The 21,849-nt window shown below is 35.1% G+C and overlaps 1 protein-coding gene across 1 annotated transcript in view; it reads right to left on the bottom strand.

Moving 5' to 3' along the window:
* Positions 1-21,849, bottom strand: part of LOC123529197 (plexin-A1-like) — a 175,504-nt gene that overhangs the window by 57,803 nt on the left and 95,852 nt on the right. The window contains exons 7-8 of the mRNA XM_053520997.1: positions 13,680-13,802; positions 3,343-3,443 (exon numbers count right to left, since the gene is read on the bottom strand). Coding sequence (XP_053376972.1) covers positions 3,343-3,443; positions 13,680-13,802 — 224 coding nt within the window. The remainder of the gene's footprint in view (positions 1-3,342; positions 3,444-13,679; positions 13,803-21,849) is intronic.

Here is a 21,849-nt window from a genome sequence, read left to right as displayed (position 1 = left end):
AACAATTCCAAGTTAACCGAGTTTGACAATAGTGTGTGCTTGTTTGTCTAAGAGTTTGTGTAATTCTCAGGAAAATGTCAATTATTCACAAAAATAAACACTATGGAATTGTAAATATTAGATACAACAATGCAAGGTTCATACAAACTAACTTTAGCGAACAGAAGTCCATGAAAAACAATAGCATCCATGATGTTAATCAGAATGTCAATCCGTTATTCCACAAACCAGTTTGATATGAGTCGTTTTTTATCTATAGATTGATAATGAACCTATTTTTTGAGCTCATGTGCCGTTTTTTTGGGAACTTGACCAGGATATTATCAAATAAATGTGCTGTGACCATTTTGACTGAACCATTAGACAAACAATGTCTCTAAGAGTCACAAGTTTTCTACTATTGACCATACTAGTTTTTGAAGTACGTGACCCTGTTTTAAAGTTGTTCCTAGATAATCTAGTACACATTCTACATAAATGAAGGATCATGAAAAATTGCCCTCAAGGTCTACAAGGTTTTTTCTATTTTTATCACCTACTGGATAGTTTTAGCCCATTGTGAATCCAAAGTTTCAAAACTGACCTAATATCATCCAAGATGAACATTCAGATCAATTTTCAATGAAAATCCATGAAAAATATGGCCTCGTATGAGAGTCATAATTTTATAAAAATTTTAGGAAAACTGCCTATTTTAGAAATGCAGTTACACCAATTTTTCAAACTTGACTAATTACCTATAAAGATAACATCAACCAATCTTTTCAAACAATTCATAATATGTTGCACTTATGAGAGATCACAGTTTTTTAAATTTGATCGACACTATTTTTTACTACGCAAGACCCATCAAACTTGATCCTAGAATCACATCAGGTCAATAACATTCTGACCATTTTTTAATTGAAATCCATTCAAAAGTATCAGTCCTTAGAGGCACAATTGGATTTTTCTATTTTTAGATATTACTATGCTAGTTTTTTGAGTCACAACTGATCCTGTTTCGACTTGACCAGATTCAGTCAAGATAACAATTTCAACCAACTTTCATACAAAATCCAATAAAAAAAATGGACTGTTAGAAAGTACAAAGTTGACTTCATTATACCTTGACAATAGTTGTTTGATTGGCAGAGTGACCCACTTTCAAATTTTCCAAGAATAAACATTGCAATGATAAACAATCAGACCAACTTTCAACAGAATCCATGAAAAAAAAATGGCCTCTAAGAGATGTAAACAAGGTTCTTTATTATTAGTTTGACCTATGACCATTTTGAAGGCACTGACCATATTCGAATTTGACCAGATATCATCAAGGGAAAATTCGCCTGAAATTTTTCATGAGATCTCGTGATATATGGCCTACTATGAGTCACAGTGTTCGAGGTGATCATTTGACCTACTGAAACCTAAGGGTTTAGTGATACCGCAGTGGACACAATGAAGGTTCAAACCTTGATCTAGATGACCTCCATAGATGGACATGTCAGACCAAATTTCATACAATCCCTTGAAAACATTTGCCTTTTAAAAAGTCACAAGGGTTTTTCGATAATGACCTCAACTGACCTAGTTTATTGACTGGCACTGGTGACCCGTTTTCGAACTGACCTAATGATCAGTCAGAGTGATGTTCTGACCAATTTGTCATGAAATCCTTGTGAAATATAATGGCCTCATATGAAGGCACAACTTTTTCCTAATTGTTAGATCCTACTGACCTTGATGTTTTGAAGGCATGAGACAGTCAATCATGGACCGAATCAACAAGGTGAATCATTCTGACCAATTTTCATGAAATCTTGTAGAATATAGGCCACAATGGAGGTCACAAGTTTTCTCATTTGTTAGACCTACGACGCTGATATTTTGAAGGCACGTGACCCAGTTCGAACTTGAACTGATTCACAAGTGAACATTTGACCACTTCAAAGATTCCCATGAAAAATCCTCTAAGTGGTTTACAATATGCAAAATTTACGGACGCATGACGACGGACGGACGGAACGGACAGACGCGCAGATCCACAAAACTCACCTTGCCACTTTGTACAGGTGAGTAAAAAAAAACAAAAAAACAAACCCTAGAGCGTTTCCAATTACCAGAAATTGTTTTTTCAAATCACATCCTCAAAAGTTATCAGGGGGATGGAAATTGGTATTCATCGGACATTTTGCCATTTTAAAGATACTCAGAATACCACTTCATTCATCTTCTATAGTTTTGAATTAAAGCTATTTTTGATGTTGAAAATTCATAAACCAACACAGTTTTGTCAAAACATGTTTCACTTTAATAAGCTTCTTCAGTTGACAATAACATACACAATGATACGTGAAATACTTTTTTGAGAATTTTCCTGACTTTTCCATGATAAAACTGAAGCTTTGAAATCCATGATCTTTCCAGAAAATGCCTACATCTCAGCCTTGTGACTTAATTCATGACACTGTGAGTAATTACTGCGACTAGATTAAAACTAAACCCCTGTTCCAATCATTATAATGCATTGTTCCTAATGATTTAATAACATTTAACGCAATATTACAACAGGAAATAAAAAATACACATAATGTTCAGCAGTTAAAACGTTTGTTCCCATGTGTACATTACCTAAATTAGATCTACATGTTTACTTCTTAAATATACATTTATTATTGATATAAACATCTAACAGGTTGTCAAGGAAACAAGGCATTATGGGAAGAGATTAATACAAAATGTTTATATCAATTATGTAATGACCTATTTTTTTTTGAGAATTTAAGATAGTAATTAGAGAACTATTTTACAATAAATGTTATCTCAACAGGGTAAAATGTAAATTTCATATTAATTAAAATCTAAAAACAGATGTTTTTCATCTGCTCAATTTTTTGCATTTTAAATTAAAATTTTAGATAATTTTTTTACTCTTTTATTAACATATGAATACAGTGGAAAAAAGATTATGATATAGAGATTGGAAATATCACACGAGTCTCTGAATATTACAAAAAACGTATTTGATGATGTGTCAAAAACATATGAATGATCCAAGATTTAAAACGTGGGCAATTTGCATAATTTTACACGTTCTGCCGATAATTGATATTGGTTTTTTTTTTTTGAAAGATGGGTATTACTCTTTGTGTAATATTCAGTGTATTCAAATTCTAATAAAATCATTTTAGTCGTAATAATTATACCCTGCAGCCATTTCTGTTGTTGAAACCTGTGAACAAAGGCTGCAAAGATATGGCAAAATATCATCGATAAATCCTATTTTTTTCTGGATTTAAGTTCTTTTCAGTCTGACTGATTCTGTAATTTGACCTAGTTATTTTCCTAGATACCAACCTGTTGTCGAGAACGCACCAGCCACAGAACGGGTCGCCGTCTGCTAAACAGCTGCTACATGTCCCATGACTTTCACAACTGCTCAACATCAGTTTAGCAATCTGAAATTAGTCAAAACAACTTTATTACACATTCTGTAATCAAAACATACAGTCGTTACGATCTTGCGTTACAAAAAACAGAAGCAAAGTTTGTTTTCGCGATAACAGAATAACAGCAACAACCAAAATGTTTTGATGAAAATGTCACACTGCACATGTTACTCTGAATTGAGATATCTCTTGTTAAATGGAGATGACAAATTGACTGAAGGATCTTTGATATTGTCTGCTCACTTGAAAACTGCCATAAAATAGTTCCTGGAAACAGCTGCGTAGTCTGTTTACCAGCCTGGTTATGGTATATTTTCACAACAAAGGATGCCACAGAACATCCAGTGGTGCAGAAAAACTGTAATTGTGAACAGGTTGTTGACAGACCATTAAGCACACAGTTTCTCCTAGTCATTACTTTATTCCTTTGTTTTGTTTCTTCCAATTTTAGTCAACAGAGTGTGTACCAGATGGCCATTATAAGAATGTCTTATGGTATGACTGTAAATGCCGAAATATCTTCACAGTGAGATAAATATCTTCATAGTGAGTTAAATATTTTCATAGTAGGATTAAATATTTTCACTGTAGGATAAATATGTTCATAATGAGATAAATATCCCTACAACAAGGTAGATGGCAAAGTGGCCACTGTCAGAATGTCTTATGTTTCGAGTCAATGTCTAAATATCTTCACAGAGAGATAACAAGACAGCAAGATTGTTTTATGGTACAGCTGTCAATGTCTATAATTATGTCTTCGCACCGATGGGTGTAGTATGGTCAGAGAATGTCTTCACAACTTTAATAATAGTAGAAGTGTGAATGTCTTCACAGGGACAGGGTATAATGGTCAATATTAGAATGTCTTCACAATTAACAACTGTCCACACTGCCTCTGCTGTGAGAGTATGTGCGTTTTAATCGACCTGGTGGGGCGGGGTTTGGTGACAGACCACTGCATTATCGTGCAGGATATGTAGTATATTTGGCAACCTGACTTCTTATTCAGTGGCCATCTACCTTACATTGTAACCAATTATACTGCTCTACCTATTTTGCTCGTTTTTTGAGATTACCATTATTTGCATAAGTCAGAGATTAACTCTGTCATGCCAGGTCGAATAAAACTCACAGAACTGCATAGTGAATTTGTAGACATTTCAAAATCTGTACAATGTCATGTTATGAGTGACTAGGACAACATATAAGACTGAGGAATATGCCTGAAAAACAGCTGATCACATGCACTCTTACTACTCAGGAAAATTATTTTGCTGCAAAAAAAAACTTGCAGCAACGGAAAGTATGATATAAACATTCGGCTTGCATGTTGTGCACCCATTACATGGTGACAATGAGAATGAATTGCACATCCTGCCAGTACATTTTATTGATCATTTACAAATTAATTCTAAAACATGTGCCACCCTCACTCTCAACATGTCCTCCATTCATCATTGTAAAATATTAATTGTTTTCAACATTCAATGTTGGTATTGTTAACAGATTGAGAGCATTGTTGTATTCAAACATTGTATATAATTAATCTCTTAATACCATGTTCACACTAAGTCTCTGTAGTGCTATGTTCACACAAGGTTTTGTTCATACTGTGTCCACGTATTACTCACAATGCCTGTCAGGTGTGTTCAAACTAGATATCTGTATACTACATTCCCACTAAGATCCAGTGAGATATTCTGTTCAAACTATAGGCTTCTGTAGTGTTGTATTAAATTTAAACTCAGTTTCTGTAATGCATTACTTTAATCTCAGTTTTTATGTTTTGATCACTGCATACTTATGTAATACTGTGTTCATACTTGACATCTATAATACACTGTTCACACTAGGATTCTAAAATATACTGTTCACACCAAGCTTTTGCAATACACTGTTCGCACTAATCTTCTGTTATATGATATATTGTTCACACTAGACTAGGGTGTTAAGTGCTGTGTGGCGGCTGTAAAAAGTCGCCCCGACTTCATCTCAGTGTTGTTATATTTTCTGGTCCTTCGGGATCATTGATTTCAATTCATTTAGATTTGAAGATTGAATACTGCTTAAGCCGGTGCTAGGGGGCGTGGGCAGTGTTGCATTTTCCATTACTGCTCATGAACAGACTCAATCAAACCAAGTCTGCAATTTTACGTTTGCCTTGCTCTCGGTGCTTCCAAGGGATCTACTTTCCAGATTTTATTTCTTATATAACTAGCTTATGTAATACTCTGTTCACACTATGCTTCTGAAATCCACTATCCACAGCTAGCACTGTTCACATTATGCTTCTATAATACACTGTTCAAACAAGGTTCCATAGACACTGATTTAGACTACTATATAGGCTGTTGTAATAGTTCTGATACTCATTTAATACACAGTTCAAACTAGGCTTCTGTAATACACTGTTCACATACTGCTTCTGTAATACACTGTTCACATACTGCTTCTGTAATACACTGTTCACATGCTGCTTCTGTAATACACTGTTCACATTATGCTTCTATAATTCACTGTTCACATTACGTTTCTGTAATACACTGTTCAAACAAGGTTCCATACACTGATTTAGACTACTATATAGGCTGTTGTAACAGCTTTAATATTCATTTAATATACAGTTCAAACTAGGCTTCTGTAAAAGAGTGGTTAAACTGTAATACACTATTCACATGCTGCTTCTGTAATACTGTTCACATGCTGCTTCTGTAATACACTGTTCACATACTGCTTCTATAATACACTGTTCAAGCAAGACCTATTTTCAAACTAGATTTCTGATCAAACTAGGCTTCTGTGCCAACTAGGCCTCTGCAATACTTTGTTCAAACTTAAACCTGAATATAATCTCTATTTTGTTTTCTACTGAATCTGGCAAGAGAAGTTCAGTTAGAATGCAGGTTCAATCATGAGAGCAATCAATTACAAACTGCCTTGAAAATGTGTGTACTTTGATTGTGAAACTGTATTCCACTGAAAATATTTTATACCTACACCACCCAGCCTGGTTCAACTCCTGTATGTAATTAAATCATCAATGAAGAAATTTATGACCCTATAACTTTCAAAGTATTTCCAAAAAACTTGATCTCAATTTCTGGCACTTATGTTTACAACATTTTTTTATGACTTCAGGTTGTTGGCAAAAACTGCTCAGCTGGTTAGTTATTAAGAATTTGACTCTTAAATAAAACACTTTTCTTTCATTTTCTCACAACTGGAAACTCAACCTTATAAATTGAAAAGTAATTTCTGAATGAAGTGCTAATATTACTTATCTAAATGAAATTAAACTTTTGTGCTCACTTTGTTATTATGGTAATATATAATATAGACTGAAAAATGAATTCAAAAAGATGTGATTTGTTAAAATTCTACAGGATGTATAAATGCTTGATGGTAATTATTGATGGTAGATGGCCAGATGGTCTAGTGCTAACATGCTTGACTGTCAATCCAGAGGTCAGGGATTCGAATCCCGGTCCAGGCACTGCAAATTTCTGAGATGCTCTTGTGTGTCTCCCACCTAACTAAGAGTGCTAGTACTGGTTCTTCCCAGGAAAGACAGCTTCTTTTGTATTAGTGCTTTACACGAACCAGACTGTCTATTTTCAAAGAGCTAGGCTACGTTAGCTGGACAAGCCTGTATCTAAAAGCATTTGTCTCACTCTGTCTCTCTGGTCAGATCGCTCTGTGTCTGTACTAATAGAGGATAAATTTGGTGCCCTGAGTGGCTGCCTTTGCGCTTAGTAACGTAAAGCACCTTTAAATATGTTTATCATGAAAAAGTATATTACAAAGAACCTGATAATATTATACCGAACTCTTTTTTTTTTTAATTTCATGAGTTTGGTTAAATAATTCTGATTTAAAAAAGGAATGCATCAGTCTGTTTTGTTCATAGAACGATTCAGACAGATTCAGACAACTGGCATTTAACAGCCAGCCAAGGGAGCAATACAATGCGGCTTCATAAGGCAGAAGGTGCATAAGTCAGACTGAAATCAGCACAAAATTTAATTTAGCAAGTGGCTGCTTACTACAGGTGACCACTTAAAGGCAAGTTCAACTGTCCTTGCACATTTTCTGTTCTCCGTAATAATATGAGCGTCAAAGTTCTAAGATTTCAAGAAAAACACTTTGAAATTCAGATTGCGTGTTTTGCCTTGAATGTTATCTTGCAGTCTCAGTCCATGTAATAGCTGGAGTTGCCCGTTAATCTAAAGCTGTCTTGACAAAATACACTATTTTACAAGGATCATGAAAAAATGCTTCTGTCTGCCTGTCAAATAATAAACTCCTTGCGGGATTTCCATAGCTGTTACGCATTCCTAGGAAAAAATTTCATCTTGCTTGAATGAAACAATGTTTCTCGGAATATTACCATCTCAATAGCCTCTACATCTCCATCGAGTATCGAGCGTTGTGTTTGGATAGAAAAAGACACCAAATTGCTGGCAACATTTCATCACAGTAGCGAGAAATTGACAGATTCATTTTCATACAAGAAAAGTTAAATACTTTGCATGTCACGGCAAAATAAAGCATGCAAAATGTCAACCTGATCTTGATATAATCAGGCTTATATAGAAGAAGAGATACTTTTACGACTTAAAGGTGATAATAACCCCTGCAGACTACAAATAAAACCAAGTAGGTGACTTTAATACATCAATCTTTTTCATTAGCATTGCCTTCTTATAAAGTTAATAACAGAACCCGAGAGTTAAGAAAAAAGTATGAAATAAAATAAAAGCCCGATTATTGGTAAAAGGGATGTAATTTGGACCACACAAGTGTGCATCTTTACTGCAAAATCAATGTGGATGTAGAAAATTGTTGAAACTATCAACAAAAACCACAATCCACAGGATCCAAACCCTCAATCCCTCAGGAGATTAGCTTTATCCTGCAGACTTGTTACACTGTTTAAACATAAACATGCTCAGAAGGTAAGCCATGGTATATATGGTATCTTTGTCACAGCCAACGAACCATCTGACCACAGGCTCAAGCCCTGCTAATGACATAATTGTCAGACTTCAAAAGAAACTGGTAGGACAATAATACTAAATAATTAAATAGGGTTTACATTTTTGTAAGTTTTGTGAACAACAAATTAACAAGAGCACCGCAATGCGAAGCAATATAATTATGCCCAAAGGTATGACCTTTGACCCCCAAGTGTGACCTTGACCTTGGAGCGAGTCATCCAGAACATGTGCTCTGCACATCCTTTATGTGGTGAACATTTGTGCCAAGTCTTTTTAAAATCCTTCAAGCAGTTCAAGAGTTACAGAGGGGGCACAAAACATAACCATATGACCTTTGACCCCTAAGTGTGACCCTGACATTGAAGCTAGCCATCCAGAACATGCGCTCTGAACATTGTCTCGATGTGGTGAACATTTGTGTCAAGTGTCTTCGAAATCCTTCAAGGGGTTCAGGTATGACCTTTGACCCCTAAGTGTGACCTTGATCTTGAAGCAAGCCATCCAGAACATGGGCTCTGCATGTCGTCTTGATGTGGTGAACATTTGTGTCAAGTTTCTTCTAAATCCTTCAAGGGGTTCAAGAGTGGACCAAAAATTGCTAATGGACAGACAGACGGACACGGACACCGGGGGTATAACATAATACATCCCTTCAGGCATATAACTAGAGCTATCACTAAAGGTGATGAATGTATCCCCCGCATGCACTGACACAGTACATTGCAATTTGACGCACACAAGATTGCATAATAATGTGGACTGTATGTATATAGACTGTACTAATAGTATAGTAACAAAAAACAAAGTCCCATAACTATGCAGAATATTTATCTAAAAGAATGTAACATGCACCATGCACAACTAGGGTTGGTACTGATCACTTGTGTGAAGTTTCATTAAATTGTGTGCAAGGGTTTGGTAGATTAGGCACGCACAAGATTGCATATGCAGACTGTATGTACATAGTATGTTAACAAGAAACAAAGTCCCATAACTCTGCAATTTTTGTCGCTGAAAGAACCTAACATGCCCCGTGCACAACTACTGTTGTTACTGATCACTTGTGTGAAGTTTCATTAAATTGTGTCAAGGGGATGAGGAGAGATGGTGTGCACAAGATTGTGTCTATGTATATAGTATAGTAACAAAAAAACAAAGTCCCATAACTCTGCAAATTTTTTTTCCGAAAGGACCTAACATGTCCCATGCACAACTACTGTTGTTACTGATCACTTGTGTGAAGTTTTATTAAATTGTGTCAAGGGGATGAGGAGAGATGGTGCGCACAAGATTATGTCTATGTATATAGTATAGTAACAAAAAAACAAAGTCCCATAACTCTGCAAATTTTTTTTCTAAAAGAACCTAACATGCCCCATGCACAACTACTGTTGGTACTGATCACTTGTGTGAAGTTTCATTAAATTGTGTCAAGGGGATGAGGAGAGATGGTGCACACAAGATTGTGTCTATGTATATAGTATAATAACAAAAAAAACAAAGTCCCATAACTCTGCAAATTTTTTTTCTAAAAGAACCTAACATGCCCCATGCACAACTACTGTTGGTACTGATCACTTGTGTGAAGTTTCATTAAATTGTGTCAAGGGGATGAGGAGAGATGGTGCGCACAAGATTGTGTCTATGTATATAGTATAGTAACAAAAAACAAAGTCCCATAACTCTGCAAATTTTTTTTCTAAAAGAACCTAACATGCCCCATGCACAACTACTGTTGGTACTGATCACTTGTGTGAAGTTTCATTAAATTCTCTCAAGGGGTTAAGGAGAGATGGTGCGCACAAGATTGCGTCTATGGACTGACGGACAGACAGACAACCTGAAACCAGTATACCCCCCCTTACAACTTTGTTGCCAGGGGGTACAAAAAGGAGTAAACTCAACTAAAAATGTTCATGTTTGAGAAATTGTTAGGAGTTTCAAAGTTCAATCCACAGAATGCCTGTTATATTTCAAGGAAATCGTTCTTATATCACATACACGTTTTACATTGCAGTTAAGTTCCTCCTTGCAATGACTGGCTTCCTGTACATAATTCTAAGAAAACCGACTATGTCCACTTTATCAATATGAATTAACTTAAATTTTTCCAGACAAATTGTTCAAAATTGACTCTATTTATGGTCATATACATCTATCGTAAGTATGTTGGGAAATATCTCTTCAGCAAGTACAGACGGAATCATTTTCTATTAGAACCAAGCATGATATTGATAAAATAGGATAACTGTATATTAAAAAGAATAGTCTACAGGCAAATAAATGTACCCAGTCTGTATACATGCTTTTAAAACAGCACAAATTATCTCCCCTTGCTGCTATTTTGATGGTCATTCCTAACATGAAATCTGTTGTTGATAGACAAGGATTTCTCACAATGCCGTGAAATTCTGTTACTGTTAAAAATATTTTCTTGTATTGTAACCATTACATGTGTGAAAAATTATGGCAAGTGTCCTTACACCTTTTGTTGCCTTTACTATTTTTCTTGTTGATTTTGTTACCGTTCTGTCCAAGAATTATGCCCCTTTTGAACAACTGCTAGTTTCTTCAATGATACTGCAAAAATCAGGAACTATAGTGCCTTAGATAGATAGCTTCTCCCTGAAACTGATAATATTTGTATGTTTAAACTGTCCCATCAATGTTGACTGCTGCGTAACTGCCTTGGAAATCGATCAGTTCATATACTTGTATAACATTATAAATACAATATTAGCTACCTTATTTTGTTTCCGGTTTATTGCCATATATTACAGCAGTAATATAATTACCTAATAGCGATCAGTCAGGAATAGAAACCAATCTTTTGCTTTCAACAATTATTTCTGTAATGAATTCCATTATTTCCCAATTAAATAATTCCCAATATGGAACTTAACATCATAACTACATTATACAGCTGTAATATAACTGTATGACTAACATTATCAAGTGGTAATCTTATATTAGTCTGTATAACACACATATATTCTATATGTGTGCAATATTTATACATGTTTTGCTGTTAAAATGATATAAAACCTGCTATCAATTAGTCCGATGCTATATCTCACTCATGTTTTTGATGACAATAGAGAGTCATCTCCTAGTTTCACAGTTCTGCAGGGAATTCCGAGCTTATTTCATTGCTATGCATTTATGGAACGAGCTGTTTTTGCCTAGTTAGCAAATAGATAATTATCATCACTGTTTTGTTATAATGAATGTAAGACTTCAAATTTGAAAGCCCTGGGCGACATGATAGTTGGAACCCATAATATGTTAAATGCAATAAACTAGCATTCTCTATAAAATCAATTCATGAATTCTGAGAGGCATGCAATGCATGAAATCTCTGCATGCAAAACTTCTGTTAAGCTCCATAATAAAATTTCAGCAGGCAGGGAAATGTTTATTTCTTTGATTGTAAAGATTTGATTGATTCAAGAGCTCGGCTGCCACAGAGAAACAAACAAGATACTGCAGAAAAACACTAAACGCTAGAGATAATGTCTGAGTATAAAGTAGATTCAGAAAAATTACAAAATGTTTACTTTTATAATTCAGCATCGCTTTTCTCTCCAACATAGAATAAACTTCAATATGAACATATTTAAAATCCTTGTGGCCACACAGACACAATTCAGGTTATATGGCTACCTAGTTAAACTTTGAACAAAGTTAAAATCCTGATTGTTTGTCTCTGTTGTTAGGTTTTAAGTTAAGATCATGCGGCACATTTCAATCTATAATGGCCGCAGAAGATCCCAAGGGACGCAACCAATGTTATTTCAGGCAAGGGTTTGCACATAGGTATAAAAAGGACCTTCCAGAACCCAGCTGGATAGCTACACCACATGGTGATCCGAGCAGAGCTTGAACCAACGGAGGTGAGAGGAAAAGGGATATGAACCTTTACCACTTGGTCACAGATGCCCTATTATCAAAACTCCTGGCATCCATTTTTTTTTATGAAAAATCCTTTTTCCTATCCAGATAATTTCAAGCTGCTATGTGTATATTATATATCCAACATTGTTTTTCAGTTTCAAACATGCAGAACAATTCTTTACTTACTGTAATACAAAGAGTGCCTGCACATTTTTAAGCCAGTTCTTCTTTCTTTCAGAATTACATGTTCTATTGCATCCACTTACTGACTGCAGCAACCATTAGTTCTACTTTGTTACAATATTTGTTCATTTCTAAGACACTTGCCTTTGCTGCAGCATAATTTACAACTTGACATTTATTCAAGTCAGGTTGTTCGCTGAGGAAGTTTTTATTGAAATGCTCTCTTTGATTCTAATCACCACACATAATACAGTGAAGTACTTCTGAAAACAGCATTATTTCTTGATATTTATGAAGTTATGGTTAGGGGAGTAACTGCTTAGCACTGTTTATTTTCTTAAAAGATTAGACTGATTCAAATGTCAAAATCATGGAAAGAGTGTCAAGGTCAAGTAAGAAGTCAAGGTCATGTGAAAAGTCAATGTCACAGAAAGTGGGTCATTTTCATAAAAAGATGGTGTGAGCTCAAATGAAATTGAAAGCTGCAAGTTTTATGTAAAGGATAAGTTTCCAACTGTGTTATATATTGCTATGATGTTACGTAAAGGCAGAGTAGCGCTTGATACCTCATGTTGTCATATGAGCTACATGCATTTTACCAGATGTAACTTATGGAAAGCATGTGTTTTGATGAGATGTTGCAATGTATGTTATTCAGTAACAGTAATGATTATAAGACGATTTTGTTGTTACAGAGAATCTATAATTTAAGAAGTACTCGGGTATACAATGCTCAATCAATTTAAATAGTAAGAAAGAATGAGAAAAAAAACATGAATATAAGATATAAATCAGTTTAGTAAGTTCAATTTGGGTGTGAAATACATGTTTGAAATGAAGGTTTTCTGTCTGAAAATACTTTTAGACATACCCATATATTTCATACTCTGATGTAAACTACTAAACTAATACTTATTTCTTAACCTTTAGCCTGCTGGCGGCAAGTGATTCTGCCTTTGCCTGCCATGCAGGCTGATCATGGTCTGCACTGTTTGCTATTCAGTCAGTTAATTTTCAGTAATAATAAATGGTTTTGCCCAAACTGAATGATGGACCAGTCCATTTCAGAAATTTAGCAGGCTAAAGGTTAAGTATATAATTACAATACATTATGATGTGCTCATATGGAATCTTGGTTTTTTTATTTATTGAAAAGCCGTGGACAAACCTTTTGTTTACTCATGGCGAAGATATGGTTTCCATAGATGACTAAATCAGGGTTGATTGGAGAACCGAGATCTACCGCAACCTGGTCGTACTCCCGTGCCCTCTCATGCGTCTCCAAAACAATCTGGAAGTATAAAATTATAACAAAACTTACCACAAAAGGTTTCAAACCAGAGTAAGTTTGTTTAAGTAGCGGTCATGGTTATAGATAGCACAGCTACAAATTTTATTTTATTTTCACATATGTAAATGTTTCTTGTGTAACAGCAGAAGTCAACGAAAGTGACCACTTGTAACTTTTTTCTGTAAGAGCATACTGTAACAATTTACCTCTGCAGCATCCAGTCTGGGCAAATACTGCTGGAAACAGGGTATCCAGTAAAAGATACTTACCAGTCCTATACTTACTTTACCTCCTACTGAACAACCCTTTCAATTAAAGGCATTTTACACTTATTTGAGGTAGTGAGTTGGTAGTGAGTTGATGGCGAGTTGGTGGTGTGTTGGTGGTGAGTTGGTGGAGTGCTGGTTGTAAGTTGGTAGTAAGTTGGTGGTGAGTTGGTTGTGAGACAAAAAGATGTTCTTTATCAAAGGCTTTGCCTGTATCAACCCCAATCTTATGAAGAAACCATGGAAATTAATACCCTTTACTAAAAACAAATCCAAATGCTACTTATTTTATCTTATGAACTCTTGCCTCCCTGAGATATTCATTTTTTAAACTGAAACCCTGGAATTTTATGCTGATAAATTCAATTATTTTCCCCGGTGTTAGATCTGTTTCTTTTACCATTCCAATTTTTGTATTCTATCTTAAAATTATAGTGTCAATTCTTTTCAAAATTGAAATTTTCCAGACATATCTCTGTAGACATGACATAAAACTTGAAAATTACATTAAATTTCTATTGACTGATGCACAGCAAGTGAAAAAGCCAAGATAATAGAATTTATGATAGTCTAGACAGAGTTAATAGTCATGTCTATCTCACTTGGGTAATTGTTCTTCAGGGAGGTGTGTTGTCTATCTCATCTTGATAATGAAATTTAGTGTCTCCCCTCCTTTTAATAGTTTTCATTTATGTTTATGTAGAACATAAACTTAAAAAAAAAAAAAGTCAAAGACTCAGGCAGTAAAAAAGGGCAAGACTTATTCTTTGCAAACAACTAACTGTGGCAAGACTTCTTTTAAGGTAGCGGACCTGTAATGACAATCATCAATGTGATATTGGCATTTTCTGGTTAGTTTAAATTATACTAATTTATTTCAGCTGGATTGTGATGAAAGCTTCAAGCTTAATTGAACCTCTCTCGAGTCCACTTCCTGGAAAAACCAGTACTGGTGTCATATGAGAAGGCATGGTCGTGACCCCATTGGGGCTAGAACCCAAAACCCCTGGATCGAGCGGCCAACACCTTAACCACTAGACCATCACTCCCCAGCATTTTCTGGTTGCTATAGAAAAAAGTAATTTTTTGTTACGGCACGACAGAATACGAAAATACATAATTACACAGAAAATGGCGACTGTGACATTGGGGTCCACAACCTTAAAACATGTTATACATTAGGTAATGTCCTCGCCAGTTATATAATATTTCTAGCACAAAAATAAAAATGGTCATATCATAACCACTGGGTGTTGTTCTCGGTCAATATGGAATGGAAATTGTGAAACAAAACTGAACTTTATGCATGAAGAAATCAAAATTACAGAATTTGAGAGACTGAGAGACTGGAGTGTCTAATTTGGAGACAATTTCCATGTTCGCCTGCACCAGTTTCCTGGTGTAGTGTAATTGTCTCTATAGTTTGTATTCAGACCAGAGGATATTCAAATTTTCCCTTTTCATCCCAAAGCCAACAGGGAATTTGCTGAGTCAGCAAATATTAAAAAATAAAAATTTTAGGAAATTATGTTTTAAATGTATCTTGATCTAGTTTGTCATCTCAGACCAGAGCATCAGGATTGGGAATCCTTACAACCATAACCAAACTGTGTGAAGGTCTTATAATCTATTAGGAGACAGTGGTAATATAGTTGTGAAATTAGTCTGCTTCAATGACACTGAAAGAGAATAAGTGTTCAAGAAAGAAACAGAACCAAGAGAAATGCATTTATGTTATCTTTTGATGATTTAACTTTACAATGCCCTTTAAAGACAATTAAATTTTGTTTTAAATGTCACTGGAACCATACATTCTAATCTCTCTCCAATTTTATATTCTCCCAGGATTCTCAAAATCTTCCCAAATATTAGAGTATATAACTCAAGAATTGAAGTTTTCAATCACAGAAAATTCTGATACATGTTCTATCCCCATAAGAATAAAATATCTTAGAAATTTATTTCATTACCATCAATATCTTCCAAACATTTTATGGTTTGAACTTACCACTGTCAAATTATAAAGAAATTTGGATTTATTACTTTAACACAAGTAATTTCTGGTAATCACATTTTAGTGGCAATTACACAAATTAATGGAGGGTTAACTGTTAAACTAGAAATACAGTCCAACCTGTATTAAGCAGCTAGCCGATGGAGCGACACAATTTAGCTGCTTATGGCAAAATGCTGCTTAGGACAATTTGAACAAATTTGAACAATTTGAATTTAGAACAAAGAGGCAATGTCGAAAGTTGACCCACTGGCTGCTTCATGCAATTGAATGTTAAATACAAGGTGCCTGCTTTAAGGCATACTAGGGATATTTTCTTGCTGTAGTCATTTTATGCTTTAACAAAAGTTAAAGTGGGGAAATTGTGCCAACTGTGGTCATACTGAGCACAGGGCCTTTTGTCAGAATTTTAGTATAGCATCATTACAATAAACCATAGCACAATACACATGAAATGTTGACATCAAAATATTCCAGAAAATTATGGAGACAAGCAAACAGACTGATAAATTCAGGACAAATCTGCATTTTTAGTTTTAACGTCGCGCCGACGCAATTATAGGTCATATGGCGACTTTCCAGCTTTGATGGTGGAGGAAGACCACAGGTGCCCCTCCATGCATTATTTCATCAGCGGGCACCTGGGTAGAACCACCGACCTTCCGTAAGCCAGCTGGATGGCTTCCTCACATGAAGAATTCAACGCCCCGAGTGAGGCTCGAACCCACACTGGTGAGGGGCAAGTGATCTGAAGTCAGCGACCTTAACCACACACCCACGGAGGCCCCCTTTTTGCACATTTAATTTTACCTTACGAGTATATTTAATGTTATTTTATGAGTATACCTTTTTTTTTTAATGTCTTGAAATTTTGGTGCTATAAATTTACAGTATGAGAGACAAAGCTTGTTATGGAGTGTAAACCATTTTAAACAATACGTGTTCGTGTTACTCTACGATATTTCCACTTGAACCCTCTGGAGTGCTAAATGTACAACATTTTCTTACAAGTCAATATAACAGAAACAATTTCGACATCAAGGCTTTAACAGGAGGAAACTTAAGCTTGTTCTTATAAATAATTAAATAACTGCTTCTTGTGTTATGGAAAGAAGAAAAGACTTTTTTGCTCTCTGCTCTAAATCATTAAAAGTTCCGTAAGTGGTAAGGCAGGAACTACTTTATTACCATTTTGAAGTGTGGGTAAGACGGTGAACTTTTAGGTTTCAATATTATTAAAGGCATTACCTAAGGCTTAGTTAGACGAAGAAAAGCCTTTATTATGATTAATTAATCATCCATATTCTTAGAAAAAGCAATTACTTCAATTACAGAATAACCTAGTGGGCTGTTGCCACGGAAAAAAAGTGATTCCCATGCATGTATAAAGTGTAGAGGCATCGTTCTGTAGCCTAGATGCCGGGCTCCACGATGTAAAAAAGTTAATTAACTTACAGATGGATGAACACAAAAAATAGATATACTGGAAATTAAGCACGGATGACTTACTCTTTGCATCTATTTGATTCAACAGAGCCCTTAGGCCAAGTCTGTATCCTGGGAAATATATTCTTTCCTATAAATGAACACCGACAATGTACCGTAGATACCCGTGTATAATGCGCACCCGTTTATAATGCGCACCCCCGATCTTAGTCCAAAATCCTGGGGAAAAAAAAAAAAAAAATTTTTTGGTCAATTTTGAGGTGGATGGAAAACGAAAGTAGAGTTTACATCGACACCGGTAATAAATTTTATCTCCACGGCGGAGAGCAGCATCGGTCTCACGGTACTATCGATTTTTGTTTTCTCGAAAATAAAACCAGTAAATTATTGTTATATTTGTTGTTTTACCTTTTTTAATTCACTATTTTGAATAAATAAATAGCAGCTGATTCAATATTTCGGAATGGTATCTTTCAAAATGACATGAGCTTCTAGATTTAAAATGATAACAAAAGGTGTGATAGTCTTTTTGTCACGATCAAAAAGCCAGTAATTACCGGCAATCAACGTGTCACCTCGTGTCAATTATGTTGTTCACAGTTTGATCTCGGTTAAAGATAATTCTCGATCTTTAATTAGTAACATAATTTTTGTGATTTATAAACATTTCTTTCGTCAAAATATTTTTAAATTTATATGAAATTAATTTTGTTTGAAAGAAAAATAAACAATTCGATCTTTTACGGAACGTAACGGCAATCTTAGATTTTAGCGTGAACAGTAAGTGCGGGGAGTAGTTTCCCTTTAACAAAATGGCGAACATCGGTAACAAACTTGTTTTGTAGTTGGAAAATTGTCTATACCTGTGTATTATGCGCACCCACGATTCGGGGGTGGTCCTGGAGGTCAAAAAACTGCGCATTATACATGGGTATCTACGGTAACATTACATTGATAGAGCTCCCATGATTAGGGTAATATGCAGAAAGACAAATATGTAATTCATAATTATAAAGATAATCTGTTTAAACCTTATCATGCTGGACACGATCGATTCTGCCTTTGCGACCAGTGTAGATCATGATCAGCCTGCACATCCATGCAGTCTGATCAAGATCTGCACTGTTCACCATTAAGTCAGTATCTTCTTGGTAAGCACCCCTTTTAACAGTTAATGGTACTGTCTAAATTGAAAGATGGAAAAGTTAATATATCAAAATAAAATCATTGTTGTGGAAGGCTAATTTTCATGGATTTTCTGGTTTCATAAAACCACAACTTTATATCAAAACAAAAAAATAAAATTTAAATTCATTTCATGTCTGGAAATATGCAATCTTAAACTTAAATTCCCTATAAAACAGCTATGTTTTACCAAAACCACAAATTATTATCACCGTATGTTGTTTGGATTGTCTTCTTTTGTAGTAAAACATTTTAAAAACAAGAGCTGTCGGATGACAGCGCGCTCGACTATTCGAAGAATTGATTGAAGAATGGGGTCAAAATATTTCCACAGATTTTCAGACAAAAGAAAAAAAAATGGATTAAACAAAAAATGTTCCTGTATTTGTGGGTTTTGATTAGTCTTGCACTAAGTGGCAATGTGTGACCATGATGGCAAATATGTTATTAAGTTATATGTTAGGCAAACTATGGACTTGTATGAAAAATTTAACTAATTTCCAAGTCCAAAAAGGGTCATAATTCAGTCAAAATAGTTGACAGAGTTATGTACACTTGCCTACAGATGGAAATCATGTTGATATACTAGTGTTAAAAGTTTCAAAGCCACAGTTGAAATAGTTTTGACAAAAATTTCAAAGTCCAAAAAGGGCCATAATTCAGCCAAAATAGTTGTCAGAGTTATGTACTCTTGCCTACAGATGGAAATCATAATGATAAACAAGTGTTTAAAGTTTAAAAGCCATATGTCAAATAGTCTTGACAAAACATGGACATAAACAGAACCAATTTCCAAGTTCAAAAAGGGCCAAACTCAGCCAAAAAAGATGACAGAGTAATGTACTCTTGCCTATAGATAGAGACTATAATACTGAACAAGATATAAAAGTTTCAAAGCCATAGGTCAAATACTTTACACAAAATATAAACTGGTACGAAAAACTTAACCAAGATTTCTAAGTCAGAAGGGGCCATAATTCAGCCAAAATGCTTGATGGAGTTATGTACTCTTGCCTACAACTGGACATGGTGATGGTAAACAAGTGTTGAAAGTTTCAAAGCTTTATCTCAAAAAACTTTTTCAAAATGTAGACTGGTACGAAAAACTTAACCAAGATTTCTAAGTCAAAAAGGGGCAATAATTCAACCAAAATGCTTGATGGAGTTATGTACTCTTGCCTACAACAAGACATGGTGATGGTAAACAAGTGTTGAAAGTTTCAAAGCTTTATCTCAAAAGACTTTGTCAAAATGTAGACTGGTACGAAAAACTTAACCAAGATTTCTAAGTCAAAAAGGGGCAATAATTCAACCAAAATGCTTGATGGAGTTATGTACTCTTGCCTACAACAGGACATGGTGATGGTAAACAAGTGTTGAAAGTTTCAAAGCTTTATCTCAAAAGACTTTGTCAAAATGTAGACTGGTACGAAAAACTTCCACATCATCTCATTATGGTGAGCATTTATGCCCAGTTATTTTGAAATCCCTTTATGGATGGCAGAGTTACAGACCGGACAAGAATTTACATGGATGCACGGACACACTGAGAGACAGGCGGACGGACAGTGCGCTTTTAATATGCCCACCTTTGTGGGGTATACAAAAAAAAAAAAGGATTTAAAAACAAGAGGGCTATGAAGGCCCTGTATCGCTCACCTGACCTATTGACCTAAAGATCATCAAGATACTTTCATTAAGATATGGTCATAAATGTGGCCTCTAAAGTGTTAACTAACTTTTCCTTTGATTTGACCTGGTGACCTAGTTTTTGACCCCATATGACCCAGATTCGAACTTGACCTAAATATCATCAAGATTAACATTCTGACTATGTTTCATGAACATACAGTCATAAATGTGGCCTCTAGAGTATTAACAAGCTTTTCCTTTGATTTGACTAGGTGACCTAGTTTTTGACCCCACCTGACCCAGATTTGAACATGACCTATAGATCATCAAGATTAACATTCTGACCAAGTTTCATTAAGATATGGTCATAAATGTGGCCTCTAAAGTGTTAATTAGCTTTTCCTTTGATTTGACCTGGTGACCTAGTTTTTGACCCTACATGACCCAGATTCAAACTTGACTTTGAGATCATCATCAGTAACATTCTGACCAAGTTTCATGAAGATAAAGTCATAAATGTGGCCTCTACAGTGTTAACAAGCTTTTCTTTTGATATGGCCTGGTGACCTATTTTTTGATCCGAGATGACCCAATATCGAACTCATCTAAGATTTTATTAAGGGTAACATTCTGACCAAGTTTCATTAAGATTGGGCCAAAATTGTGAGCTCTAGAGTGTTCACAAGCTTTTACTTTGATTTGACCTGGTGACCTAGTTTTTAACCCCAGATGATCCAATATCAAACCTGTCATAGATTTTATTGAGGGTAACATTCTGACCAAGTTTCATTAAGATTGGGTCAAAATTGTGACCTCTAGAGTGTTAACAAGCTTTTCCTTTGATTTGACCTGGTGACCTAGTTTTTGACCCCAGATGACCCAGTATCAAATTCGTTGAAGATTTGTATGAGGGTAACATTCTGACCAAGTTTCATTAAGATTAGGCCAAAATTGTGACCTCTAGAGTGTTGACAGTCAAATTGTTGACGACGGACGGACGGACGACTGACGATGGACACAGGGCGATCACAAAAGCTCGTGCTCAGGTGAGCTAAAAAAAAACATGGAAAATGACAAAGGTCTCATTCAATAAAGCATTTTTAAATCATATATCAAGTGTTTATAAAACAAAATATCTACTGCAAAAACAAAAATTAATGGCAACAATTTGACATAGTATCATCACTGCCTGGCTGATTTATTAAATATTTCTTGTTTTTGCAATTATCATTCTACTTCATCAAATTCAATACAAAAAAGCATTTTAGAAATGTCTGATAATTTACAATAAAACAACAGGGTCTGTCAGAAATATTGCAAAATTTCTGGCATTGCCAAAGGTGCGGTAACAATCAGGTCATTCAAAGAAAGTTGGCAATCTTCCGAGATTTTTTTCACCAGGTTTCAATCTTCATGTCAAAAAATAAAAACCTGTTATCATTCTTCTATATAAAAAATTCTTTGCCTCAAAGAACAAACACATTTCTTTTTTTTCTTATATTTT

This window comes from Mercenaria mercenaria, chromosome 13 (genome assembly GCF_021730395.1).
Source record: "Mercenaria mercenaria strain notata chromosome 13, MADL_Memer_1, whole genome shotgun sequence".
NCBI lineage: Eukaryota > Metazoa > Mollusca > Bivalvia > Venerida > Veneridae > Mercenaria > Mercenaria mercenaria.
This window is presented reverse-complemented; position numbering and strand designations above follow the sequence as displayed.